The following is a 14,860-nucleotide window of genomic DNA, read 5'->3' on the forward strand; positions in this document are numbered from 1 at the left end:
CCTATCCGCAGAGTGAATCAGTTCGTAAATAAAGTTCAGTCTTTTCGATGATCATCTCTCCTTCTGGTGAAGATGATGAGAAAAACGTAGGCTCCAGGGTGCACAGCACAACTTGAAGGGGTGATTCTCATAGCAGGTTAACTTGGCGAAACTTGCCAGGATGGGATGATGAAAACTTCTTCCGGAACGACGACCAAGTTCCATTGTTGAACCGCAAGAAAAATCCAGGAGCAGATCACACCGAACTAAGAACCAAGAACGTCACATCCTTTTTTGCGCGGTTTTTATAAGTTTTTCTGGGTCCCAGATCGAACATTCTGATAGGTCGATGCCGATCTACCCCCGCTCTCTAATTGGTCCCCTTACCCGTTACAAATTGTAACGAGATCAGTGCCCAGATCGCGGGATGAGTCAACTCCGATTGACAATTTGATTCCTATCGAAGATGTTCAATCTAAGTACTGAAATTCATACATTGTATTAACCTGAGTAGTTCAACTTTCTTAAAAATTTTTACAGATATGTTCTTATATGGACATAAAATATTCATTTTGCGTTCGATGGTTTCTTTTTACAATATTATAAGAATAATAATTATAATTATAAAAAAATTTTTCCATACGAAATTAAAACATTTTCTGTGCACGAATTTTGACCTACTTCCGGAGCTTCACAATTCAATTGCAAGATTCTACATTCAGCCATCTTATGAAGACATCTGCCCTGAATATTTTATTTCAGTGAATTCAACAAAGGGTCCTTGTCAAGATTCACATACTCCCCATCTGTATAGTTGCTGTCATAATCCAGCTAAGGCTTAATAGAATTTGCTGCAGTAGACATTTGAGTTGAATCCTCATGCTCTCCTGTCTTATGTACAACATATCAGTATTGTATCAGTGTTGTATTTGTCTAATGGCCACCAAATAAATTTTCCAGTATCTCCTGGGTTGGATTATGTCTTTTCGATTGTTACCTTTTGTTATCTTGTTGCATCTTCTGAATGCTATTGCACACCTGTTCCTTAAGTCATTCTTCTCCTTGTCAAAGTTGTTAGAGATTTCTTGCAGAAGCAACTCAATCATCATTGGATGATCTTTCAATTGTGAGGAGACCACAAATAGAAGTTGAAAAGGAGTGGCTCCAGTAGAATGAGTCCACGTTGTGTTGATGCATTGCTGGGCCTGATCCAGATGTTTGAACCATTTGTTTGACTTGGGCACCAACAACTTAGTCAGTAATGGAATAAGCACCTGTTGAGTCTTTCAACTTGACCATTTGCTCTCTGGATATTGATGGTTATCAGATGTCTGTGGATTCTTTCCCATAGCATAGCTACTTTACAAGCAGTTGATCCAGGTTGATAGTGACCTGCAGTTCTTGTATATATGTTCCAGTGAACCATTGAACAAGGTAGTCGCACAATACCCAATCAACAATAGACTATTCAATATAGTCACTTCCAGCCTGACTTTGGGTGTGAATGTCTCTATCCAACTGGGCCTGCTGAAGCATCTCAATTTCTTTCTGAGCTAATGTCAACTCTTTCTCAGCAAGCACTTTCTCCTTTCAGTACAATTTGATCTCTTCAAATCATACCTGTATTCGCTGAGTCTGTTGTCTCAACATTTAGTATTTCAGTTGCTACTTCTATGTTGGTTTCCCTAGACTGATAATTGTTGTCTCCAGTGATGGTCTCTTGCATCGCCATTGTCTATTCTCCAATACAGTCTGATACTCACAGATAAGTGTTAAGCTTGGTTTTTGTCCCCCCCTGTTGAAAATTTCCTTGCCTTTAACAATTTCTTAATCTCTGTGATAGTAAAGTTATTTAATGATTTCATCCTTAAATAAAAATCACCTTCACACCAATCATTCACTTACTGTGGTTTTGACTCCTCACTGACTAAAATGTGCTTAACTACCTATACAGGTATCACTTGCTTAACATGGTTTAGCTTAATGTGGGATTTGATTAACATGTAAAATTAATTGTGGTAATCCCTTTTTATATACAGCAAAAGTTTTAATTAACATGGCTTTAACAGTCATCTGTACTTAACACAGGTATGTTTTTCATGACAAATAAAGTATTAATGAATTTGCTATTTATGTTTATTAAAATAAAAATATTTGTTAGAATGACTAAATTATTTCTAGTGGTCATAGACGAAGCTACATGGATAGCATATGCTAAAGCTAATGAAGGAGGATGTACTGTACATAGTGTCATCATTATTTGGATAATTTACCATTATTCAATAAGGTAACTACTACCATCAGTGATTGCGGATCTACCTTTAAATTGGACAGTTTCAAGCAATGGGCCATAGACAGGAATATCACATTAAAAACTACATCACTTTATCATGCTGCCAGGAACGAAATGTGTGAGAGAAAGATATGGGATCTCAAGAAATTCCTTAATTGCTATTCGGATTGCAAAGGCAGGTGGAAAAGTTGCTTGGATGCTGCAGTTTGCCATAAAAATCTTAGCTACAACTCTTATTTAGGTTGCTTTCCATTATTATTAACCAAAAATTTGTTCTAGCAGGTGGTGATTGCTTGGTTGAGTACTGAGGTACCACTGTATTTGATTAACATGATTTTGATATATGTGGTAGCATTAAGGAATTAATTAATCATGTTAATGAAGGGATACCTGTACTTAGATGTAATGCAGCAGCCAAATCCCAGTTGATCTCCAAAAACTATCATTAAGACTGAACTAGGTACCCAGGAACATACATAAAAGCACAAACTTTGTTATAGACCATTATACATATACATATGTATATATATATATGCTATATAAAGAAAGAAGCATATATATATATATATAATATGCTGCTTTCTTTCCTGGGAGTTTCTGTGATAGCTTTCTTCTTTTTTTATATCCCTCTTTGAGATTTCCACGTTGCAAACTCACAGAATAATTTGACTGAAAGACCTTACATATATATACTAGCTGTTACCCGTGGCGGATTTTGCAAGCAAACCCATTTATATTCAGTATTTCAACAACCATAGTAATTGTTATATAACATCTACTGCTTAGAATGATGAGAATTGCTGAGAATCAAACAAACTATTTTCAATTTGATCAATTTTCTGGAACGTTTACAATCGAACCAATATGCAATAACAAATTCGAATTTAAAATGGTTCGAACATTTTTAAAATCGAAATAGATAAAAATATTTATAACAAAGTGTGAAATGTTATTAATTTAATACACCTAAGTACGCGATGAAGACTAAATCCTCTCCCTCTCCCCCCACGGGGGAATTTCAAAAAATCCCTTCTTAGTGCGCATTGCCGTGGCATACCCTACTAAAACACAGATAAAAAATCGCATCTAAAATAGTACAGTAGAAGCCATTCTTCCGGTTAAGCCTTATAATGCTCACCCTCTCCCCCCTGCAGGGGAATTTCAAAAAATCCCTTCTTAGTGTGCATTTCCATGATGTACTCTGTCTACCAAATTTCACCTCTTTAGGTTAAGCGGTCTGCTCTGGGCGATGAATCAGTTAGTGAGTGAGTCATTCAGTCAGTCAGGACAAGCAATTTTATATATTTAGAATATTTCTAAGAAATATATACATTGAAATAAAGTTTTAGACAGAAAATATAATATTATCTTTTACTTATTAATGCAATTGAAAACTAGCTACAAGTTATTTCTAAATATTTACAGAATTATGTTGAATTATCTTTCATGTGTATGTACTAATATATTTCTTGGCTAAAATCATGAAAATATAAAAATAAATCTTTATAATTGCTGTCATGTTATAGCTAGAAAAGAAAAACTTCAAAATTCAGTACATTTTAATATTCTAATGTAGTAAGAGATAACATGGGAAACTCCTTTTTTCTGTCTCAAAAAAAAAAAAAACTTGGTTACTAAGGCAAAAATAATTGTAGAAGCAAAACCAAATTTTAGTGCAGTAGCAATAAAAAATAGTTTCAGATATTTTATTCTGCAATTTAAATTCAAGAAAGCTGTGATTAGTATAACAGCTTTAAATGGAAGAATAGATGAATATCTATTTTAAATATTATACATCTAATGCCATTTTATAAAAAATAAAGAACTTTTTTACAATTTAAATGTTCTTTTAATTTTTGAATTAATCCTGAATTCTGTTTTGCTAGAATTAATAGACTATATATTTAATATTTTTATACTTTATTGAAATTCAAAAGAAAACATATTTTACTGTATCTCAAATTTACAGGTTTGATTTCAGAAATTATATAGAAGTACAAATTCGATGTTAAGAATTTTTTAATCTTAACAATGATGTTTATCATTATTAATTATGATATTGCTTAATATATTTTTAGTGTTTGCTTAAATTAATAATTAAAACAAAATATAAGAAGTAAATATTATAAATTTCTACCTTAGGTTGCATACACAAAAAACAAAATTTTTATATTAATAGATTACATAAGTAAGTTGATTTAACATTAATTTGTAACTATTACTTTTTGTTTTTGCCAACAAGCCATTTTCAGATTTTACAGACTGATGTTAGTTACTAGAAATCTATGCTCATAAACTCTGAATGATCAAAAGTTTGTGGATTTCTATGTTACATTACTTACTAAGAAATTATACAAAACATATTTTATTTACAGTGTCAATAGTGTTGTATCTTATTAATTCTAAAATAAAACAAATGCATGATAGTTAGGCCCTGTACACACTAGGCGTTTTTCAACGCGCGTTTTAAAGAACCAAGAGTTCTATGTAGCCGTACACACTCAAACGCCAAGTGCGCGTTTAACGCGCGTTTATAGATTTTTGTTGAAACGCGCGTTTTGCAAGCGCTTTACGGGCGCTTTGAGATATATGTGCTGCCATGTTACCGTACATGCGATCGCGCGTTTTGCGGGCGTCAGCCGAGCGCTTTGAGATATATGTGCTGAAATGGAAAACGATCATTTCGATACTGATCTATTTATTGATGATATCTAAAAGACACCAACCATCGTCAAAGGATTTTATAGATATTTTAAAAGAATTAAAAAACTTGAATTTATTTTGTCTTAGTTTTGGATACAACGTCGCAAACATTTCATGCGTCAGTCTATCTCGTAATATTGGGTGCACCCAAAATTCTCTTTGCCTCTGCCGTCGTCTTTTATAGCGACGATAGAGGAGCCACACACAAGCAATCACTTCCACATCCATTTCCAAACCGAGCCAGTGCGCACGTTCCGCTAAACGCTCGTCAAACGCCGAGCTAACGCGCGTTAGCTCGGCGTTCGATGAGCGTTTAACGCACGTTGAAAAATGCCTAGTGTGTACAGGGCCTTAGTCTTGATGTAGTTTCCATCTTTGTGAACACTAGAGATGACACTGTTAGTAGCATTAGTTTTATCCAGTATCTGGATATACTGTCCTAAAGCAGAAAGGATACTCTTAACATCTCAGAAGCAACTGCCTCTCAGTTTTTTCATTTTTGGGAAAAGGTCAGTCACACGGACTAATGTCAGTTGAGTATAGTATGTGTTCTGCTATCTCCTTCTGTCACTTGCAGTGCTGTAATTAACTTTTCTTATGCCCTGTGCAAGATTTTATTTTTTTTCTCTCTTTTTGGAATAAAAAACAAGAAATAAATACAATAGAAATGGTCAATTAATTTTTAACATTAACCAAAAATTTTTCAGAATCTATCCTATATGGCAGCAAAATTTAAAATTTGCAAATGTAATAATAATCTTTATGTTCCATCCCATTTCAGAAACCCCTTATTCTGGGTCCTGTGCCTGTGCAACCATTGCACCTACCTACATAGGCATTGACCACCTGCTAGCAATGTCCTCACTTGTGACCATGAATGGATGTATGCATTGTTGTGCAAGACAGTTTGGACGGAATTGCAACAACTATGATGAGGCCTTTTTGGATGAATTACTAATGAAGTGGTGTTCAAGGAAATAGCTATAGTATCTAGCATTAACTGTCTGTTCTTGTGGTATACAATGAAATAAGAGTAATCATCCTTGAAAGTTTAATGCAATAACCACTAGTACTTTTACCTTACCTGATTCTTATACATGAGAATGATTGCTAGTGCCAGTTTGATCAGTGTGTTATCTCCAGTTTGTTGGAATGTAGATAATATTTTGTCAAATGCAATAATCCAAGAAAGGAAGAATTCTCTTTCACTTTTTTAACGATCCAAATGAATTGAGCAATTTCCATTTGTTTTCATTTCATCATGTTGTTCAGAGCATTAGGTACTCATTTAGAGACAACTTTGCATTTTCAGCTTTAAGATGTAAACACTGGAAGCTGCAATGCCTACCTTGGCACTCATTTCTTGGCAAGCCTATTGACAATCATTCTCCTGTAACCTCAAATGACTTCTACATGTCATTCATCTGTTGAAATGATTGGGTGCCTCCACCATGTGTAATATATATACAGTCGACCCCCCTATAACACTGTTGATTTTTCCATTTTATATGAATTCCATGTTGTATAGTCACTTAGATTTTACAAATACGTATGCTGGGCTGTGAAAGGCTCACGTATTTGTAAAATCTAAGTGACTCGTACAACATGGAATTCATATAGGGACTCGTGCAACATGGAATTCAAATAACGGAAAAATCAACAGTGTTATAGGGGAGTCGACTGCATATGGTAGCTTATCATTCATGGTGAGGTGATGAAAGGCTTTGATCCATTGGGCTGTTGCCCAATATGGCATGTTGCACTACAGCATTGTCACATGCCTCGCACAAACATTCATAAAACATTGCCACGCATTTTGTCTACATGCAACTTGAAGTTTGATAAAACACCATTGTTGTTAGTGAATAAATATCCCTTAGGGTGTTAAAATAAACATTTAAATACTTGAGGTTCTCCTATTTCTCAGTCACAAACATAACTGAAACAAAAATGCATCATCACGTATATAAGGAGTTGAAAAAATATTTGCTGAGCTTTTGGCATTTTGCCAAGTTACTGCTTATTTCTATTTCCAATAATGTTGCTAGTTCAAAAATAATCCAGTAATGAATTGCATAACTTTCCTGGCAAAAAATATGTATGTTTAATAAAAACATTAGAAAAATTTAAAATTGAGTATGGTGACCTTTTTTAAAAGATTTTATTTAAAAAAACTTTTATATTATTAATTATAATAAAAAGTCAAAATGTTTTATTTTGAGGGTAGAGATGAGTTTTTAAAAATATCGTAAATGTGAATAATGATTAAAATTTTCATTAAATTTACCCCACCTGAAGTATGACACACAAACCTTCTCTATCTTTCCATCCCCTTAAACTTTAACCACCAAAATTTAGTAGCATTAATTCCCATTATATAGAAGTTATCATGCTAAATTTCATTTTTTAATCTTTACTTAATCCAGATATACAAAATAGACACACATGCGCGCGCGTGCACGCGGAAATTTTTTGGATTCAGCAGTCTCAAACAATATTTGCAAAAAACCCAGAAAGTTAGTCAAATTTGATACAATTCTAATACTTTCTATGTTATATACATAACAGCCAGAAAGTAATAATAGCTCCTGTATAAAAAAAAAAAAAGGAAGCAAAGTTTTAATTTTATGAAAATGACTAGACGAGAAAGGTTGAAAGAATAAATAATAGTGAGCAGAATATTTTAAAATTTCAAAATTTTTTTTTATAAACCATTAAAAGTTTTGTTTATTTATTTTGTTATTTTTAGAAAGATATATATATATATATATATATGTTACCGGCCAAACCCGATTTTAGGCCAAACTAGTTTATCCTAGGCCAAACTAGTTTGTCCTACGCGTGTCAGGATAAACTAGTTTAGCCTAGGACAATCTAGTTTGGCCTAAATACTTTAGGCTAAACTAGTTTGTCCTAGGCCGAACTGATTTATTCGTTGCAAGTGATAAAATAAACACTTAACGCGGGGATTCCCCTCTCGCGCCCCTTTCTATCGAGCTTTCGTTGTCTACGCTGCATTTTTACAAAATGGCTACTTTATCTGGGTCGTTGGTAACTAGTAATGTAAAATTAATCATATATTTCTGTCCGATATAATGATATATATCATAAAAACAGCACATCTCTGAACCTTAAAAGTACAATTCCAGAAGATTTTAATGCAAACACAAACGTTTTCGATCTACACAGGAGATTTTCCTCAGGTTACAGCGTTCTCAAATGGAATGCGGTAATGAAACATTCTTAAGATTATTTGAANGATATATATATATATTTTATTATTTCTTTAGTTAATTCCATAATTTTTGCTTTATTATCAATTTGTTATCATGTTTACAATGTTTTGATTAAAGTTAAGTTAGATGGAATGCCTTTAAATGTTGAAAAGGACTGTTTCTTTTAAAAGTCAATTTTTATTTTAAAGTTTGTAACACTTTGAATTTGTATTTAATTGAAATTTAAGAAATATTAAAATCTATATATTTAAACTCCAATAAAACATGTTTTGGGGTAAAAAAAAAATTAAATCTTAATAAAAAATTTATATATATTTTGTCTTATAAAACTATTTCATAATTAAAAGAATGACTCAAAGTGTCAAAATGTGTTACTTTTATATACTTTTTATATAAAATACATTATAAATAGTAAGTTTTTAATTGCAATATATATTATTTAATTATAGCCCATCAATATAATGGACAAGTAAATTCAACGCAGCAATTTTTAAATAATCATAACCATTCAATACTTTCACTGCCTACAACTTTGCCTGTTCTTCCTAAAGAATCTTCTGATTCCTTAAATCACTCTCTTCAGCAATCATTAGCAGCTACAACAGTGAGAAATTCAAAAGCCCATGATTTAGATTCATTGTCAGCTCTAACTGATTCTGAAACTCCCCTTCATGAAATTGTTCCTGCATCAATAAATTCCAAAATTGAAAATATAAATATTCAACAAGAAAATGATGTAGGTTTAGAACAAATTAAATTATCTAATATGTATAAAAAATGCAAAACTTTACCAAAAAAAAATAAGGTGAAGCCAAATCGTTTAAATAAAATTTTGTCAAAGAAGCTAACAAATGAAAATCAAAAGAATAACTCTTCTGATAAATCAACAGATATTTCAGTGAAAAAGGAAATTGAAGAATCTGAAGATAATTTCTCTTTAAGGACTCCTTGCTTAAGAGCACTCCTGGAAAGAAAGATTCCAGAAAATGTAGTATGGAAACAGAAGAAAGATAAAAATAGCGGAAGTGGAATAGAAAATATAAATAATGATGTTGATCATGGAAATGTAGAAATTTCAGACGAAAGTCATCAGGTATGAATTTATTTATATGTATTTCTTTTATAAATATAAATCAAGGTTTTTTTGGTCTAAGTATAAGGTATTAGTCTATTTCCATGGGGACTCCAGATATGAATACAAAATAGAGTTTCTCATTTCTTGGTCCTTTGTTTGTCTCAGACTTCCAAGAAAAAAGTGATCTGTTTCCCAGGATCCTGGGAAATCCCAGAATATAATTAAGTACTTTTAAGATATAAAATAAATCTTGAAATCAAATGATATAATTATTTTTCATTTTTTTAAGTAATTTAATACATCTTGCAATCTCCAAAATAATAACAACAACAATGGCTGTGTAATATATGTATTAAAAATTACCTTTGAATTACACAGAAATTTTCACAAATAGAAAAAAAATTGATTCAAGTTTGTTGGAAACTGCTTACAACAAAGAAAAATATGCCTTTGAATAGAGTTGAAAATTTAAAGAAAATGAACTTAGATTAAACTTCTAACTTAGAAGGTAATTTTTGTGTATTAAATAAAACATAATATAAAATAATAATGTAAATTTTTATAATAGGATTTTAAAAAGCAAAGATGGTCAATACTCTGATCACTCAATCTGGTTCTTATTTTAGTAAAGAAAAGTCTTGTTACTGAGAATAACCTTTATGATTCAATTGATGTGGGTGGAATCATCTTTAATGCATTTAAGAGAAGACAAATATTATGTTTTTTTTACCTGTAGCCTCAAAGATTTCTAGTTTGTTTTTGAGATGTATTGCAGTAGTTCTTTTGCTGTCCAGTATTCTTGATTTGTCTACCTCGGCTGCTTTAATAGCAGCATCAAGCTTATAGCCTGATAATTCAGCAGTTCGTTTGGCTTTAATAATCAGGTTTATGAAGAAAACCTTCATACTTGCATACTTCGTGCTCATTTGTATCCTTGCCCAATTTGCACACACTGGCATAATGCAGTTATTGAAGTTACTGGGCATGGTTAAAAATTAAGACAGCATCAGCACAATTATTCAAGATATTACAAATTCTGACAAGTAAAGAATTTTCAGAGTCCTGCCACAAATAGGCTACATATTGATTATTAACAATCTGTGACATGCCATACCAAGCAAAAATTTAAAAAACTAATAAGCAGGCTTAAAATTAATAAATGCAAATGTATTCTGACAGTTTGACTTAATTATACTTTCTATTTGCAAAATTTCCTCAACCTTAACACAAAATAAGAAAAAAGTGAACTTTTAAGAAATTTGCAGGATTTTCCAGAATGAGAATAATTTCCCAGGATATTTTCTGGGTTAGAAAACAGCTGGGAGAAGATTAGAACATTAGAGAAACCCTAATCCAAATTAAATCCCAAAGCTTATCACTCTGCAGTGTTGGCCAGGTATTGCTCCCTATCCTACATTTACTGAATGCACAACTGCAGGTCAAACTTACCAAAAATGGGTAAAAGTGTGGTTAATCACATGGCCTTACTGTGTTAAGGTCTTGCATTTGTAAATCAATCAGTCAAAGTTTTTAAATCAAAATTAACTTCTAGAAACAACTGTTAATTTTAAGTAATAGATTTATTTTAAAAACTTTGATGTTTAATTAAAACAAATTAATTTGTTCTAATTATTTCTGTTACTTATAATACAGTATAATATGTCTGTTATTTATAACACAACACACGTAATATGAACAAAATCATTATTATTTTAAAATTAGTGCTAAACTTTGAAACACAAATGCTGATTTGATCAAAATTGTTGATAGTTGAAGTTAAGATAGCTTTTGTGGATAATTTTACAGTAATGCAGTGGTCACTCTGGAAAATTTAAATATTTCCACCATTTCACTAGTTTTTAATTTTTTTGCTACTTCAAATTATTTATCACCACCACCACCTTTACTTACTGATTAATGCTGGTACTGGTAGTCTTATCAGTTTGGCATCTGGATAGTAAAAGTAACATGTTAAACTGTCACTTACAAGGAGACTGCCAGACGTTCAGGTCTCAGATTTAAGAGAAACTTGGCGAGCACATAGCATTAAAACACAAACAGTTCCTTATTCAAATAATAAGACCCACTTTTCAAGCATTTTCAAAAAATGGTCCTCTAAAAATTCAATGTTTAGCTATAAGTCTTTAAAAATTTCATGTCCCAGAGCAGCAATAGTTGAGTGAATAAGACACTAGGCATCGGAGCTAGATGATGTAGGTTTAAACCTTCAAAATTTTAGTTTAGTTCTTTTTTATGTGTAACATTGTTATTTTATTTCACCACATTATTATTATTACTATTATTATTCCTTACATTTAGAGCTTATAAAATAATAATATAACATTTTTGGTTGCATTCAATTTTATCTTTTACCTGAGGAAGGTTGGTAAAATATCAATGAAAATGTTATGGTAGTTAAAGTTTTAATACAATTAATGATTTTTTGAGTGTTTTGGTTGCTGTTAATAAAAAATGTCCAAAGTGTTATTTTTAAATAACTGATCGATCAAATAAATAATTGAAAAGTCATTTTAAAAAATGTTTTAGCCAGTATGTATTTATTGGGTTGTTCGGAAAGTAATTTTTGTTTTTTTTCTGTGGGAAAAAAAACAATATTTTTATAATAAATAAATATTTTGTTGAATTATGTATCAACCATTTTGGTCAAATACCTGTTGGCATCGTTTCTGGTAGTAGCATGATTTCACATTCATAAAAGTTTTGATCGCTGCTTACAAAAAACTGATCCAAGTGATTTTTTTGACATTGTCATTTCAAGTAAATGTCTTACAGTTAAAAAAAAATTGTATAGACAGGAACAAGTAATAATCTGAGTGTGCTCAATCTGACGAATATGGTTGGTGTGATAGCACGTCCCATCTAAGTTATAACAGTTTCTGACGAGTTACCAAACTTGTGTGAAATTTGACATTATCGTGGTAAAACACTACACCTGTTTTGTTGATCAGTTCTGGCTGCCTTTTCTGTTTGATGATATTACTCAATTTGTTTACTCAATGGTGGTACACTTTCGAATCAATTGTTAAATTGTCTCGTAAAAGCTCAAAAAAAATTTCCTTAAAATCCCACCAGAGAGAGCATCTCTCTTTAAGAACATGTGGAACCCATATATCAAGCTTTAAATGAAACCAATTTATTTGAAGTAATCATAAACAGTTCAATTTGACAAATTTTAATCTCTTAGTGATTTCACGTGTTATTATTCAATAGTTTGCTTCAATCAGTACCTTTATTTTGTTTTCATTGGCTTCAACTGGCCATCCAGAATGTGGTGCATCTTCAATATTGAAATTGCCAGAACGAAATTTTGTAAACCAGTTTTGGCACTGTCATTCTGTCAATACATTTTCTCCATACATGTCACACAATTTTTTTCTTGCTTGAACAGCATTCTTACCTTTTCGGTAATAAAAGAGCAAAATATGCTGAAAATGCTGCTTTCGATCTTCCATATTTGATGGGACACAAAAAATAAACAATTGCACAAAATCAAACAAAATTTTTTACAAATAAGCCTTANTATTTTTTTTTGTTTTTATATTTTCAATATATTCATTTTGTTTGTACAAAATAAAGAAATAATTTTTAACAATACAATAGCCACAATTATTATTTTAAAAAGTTTATGTTAGGCTTAACATCGACGAAAGTTCAACTCAAGGCGACACGCAACGGAGAAAAATTTCAACATGGGATAGGTTAATATATTTTTTCGTACATAATCGGTTATCTGAAAAATAAGTTATCCGAACAACCCCAGTCCCCAATTGATTCGGATAAACGACGCTCTACTGTATATATATGTGGGATTTTTGAGTAATATAAAAAAATATTTTGGTTAAATTTTTTTGTTTTTAGCTGTGAAGTTAAAAAATAAAATTTAATTTAAAATATGATAATTCAAGAAAAATAAATTGTGGCTGAACTGTACTTATACACATAAAGTATATTACATGAGGCAGACTAAAAGATCATTGGAAGTAAGAATAAAGAAACACAAAGCAGTTATAAAGCTGAAATACCACCAGTCTCCATGCTTTCTGCATTGGGAGGAAAATAATTGTATTATAGATGGAAATAACAAGAATTTTGTATGGAAAGAAGGATTAATATTTAAGAAGTTTTAAAGAACATATTGTGATAATCTATTATAAAAACAGATTAATTTAAGTAATGGGATGATGATTGATGACATATGGTATGATATCATATTAAACTATAAAAAGTATTGCAAGTGCAAAGATGAATAAAGAGATACAATATTTCAGACTTCTGTACCAGGAGGTTTATTTTATATCTTTGTAAAATTAAGATNGACCTTGAAGATAATTTGCTGGAAGACTTTCCCTGGCTGACAGTTTAGTTTCTACCTCTGAATACCACTTCGTTGATTCAACCAATGGATCAAGATGTTATTGCTGGTTTCAAGAAATTGTACATTCAAGCACTGTTTCATCGGTGTTTTGAAGCATGCCAGTTCTCCTCAACGATGACATTAAAAACATTTTGGAAAGAAAAATTTGATATTCTTGAAACTATATGGCTCGTTCAAAAGGCATGGTCAGAAGTCACTCAACAGTTGAATTCTGCTTGGTGAAAGTTGTGTCCCTCCTGCATTCATGGAGAGAGAGATGATGTCCCTGAAATTATGGATGAAATTGTGACAACTGCTAGAGATCTGGAAAAGATGACATTGAAGAGCTCATAATGGAATCTGAAACTGATCTGACGACAGAAGAACTCCAAGAATGCTTAAATGAAGAACACCAAGAAACTCAGAGATGTGTTTTCTTCTGAAAAAGAGGAAGATGAAAAAGGATTAATGTCAACATCTGCTATTAAAGATCTTTTCAAGAAGTGGGGGGATGTCAGAACAACGGTCTTAGAATGGCATCCAAACCAAGTTGAGGTTAATAGGCTTGGGGATCTCTATGACGACAGTTCTATTAATTACTTCTGAAAAATCCTGAAGAAGAGAGAAAAGCAATCAACATTGAACAGATTCTTTAACGTCCCACAAACAGAAAAAAAAAATAACTGATAAAAATGCAAGACTGTGTATATATGTGTTTTTATTATTACATATAAATAAACATAGTAAGAAAGTATATATATTTTTTATTTTTTGGAGTCTCCAGAATGAATTAATCAAATTCCTATGGTAAATCAATAATCGGTTAACAAACAATTCGGATAACTAACAAAGTCTTGGAACAGATTATGTTCGTTAACCGATCACCCACTGTATTTGGATTCCAATACTTTTCACAGACATGAATTAAAAATGAAGCTGAATCTGATGATAATTATTTAATGATTTTAACTTGTATATTTTTTGAAAAATGAATAAAAAATGTGACAGTATGATTTGCTCAGTTTTCAATATACAGCCAAACCTGTCTAATGGAACACCAAGGAATCAAACAACTCTTTAGTAGTAGACAGGTTTCCATTATATACAGGTTACCTACTACAGTGGGTGATCAGTTAACGAACAAATCGGATAACGAACACTTTCGCAAAAGATTTTTATGTTCGGACAATGAACACATG

The 14,860-nt window shown here is 31.7% G+C and overlaps 1 protein-coding gene across 1 annotated transcript in view; it reads left to right on the forward strand.

Annotated features, from left to right (window-relative positions):
- Positions 1–14,860, forward strand: part of LOC111628904 (zinc finger and SCAN domain-containing protein 23-like) — a 49,455-nt gene that overhangs the window by 9,676 nt on the left and 24,919 nt on the right. Inside the window, exons 4-6 of the mRNA XM_023372761.1 lie at positions 9,102–9,304; positions 9,665–9,745; positions 13,468–13,505. Of these exons, the coding sequence (XP_023228529.1) occupies positions 9,102–9,304; positions 9,665–9,745; positions 13,468–13,505 (322 nt within the window). The remainder of the gene's footprint in view (positions 1–9,101; positions 9,305–9,664; positions 9,746–13,467; positions 13,506–14,860) is intronic.

The sequence above is a fragment of the Centruroides sculpturatus genome, unplaced genomic scaffold, assembly GCF_000671375.1.
Source record: "Centruroides sculpturatus isolate CEXI.00-Female unplaced genomic scaffold, Cexi_2.0 scaffold423, whole genome shotgun sequence".
Taxonomy (NCBI): Eukaryota; Metazoa; Arthropoda; class Arachnida; order Scorpiones; family Buthidae; genus Centruroides; species Centruroides sculpturatus.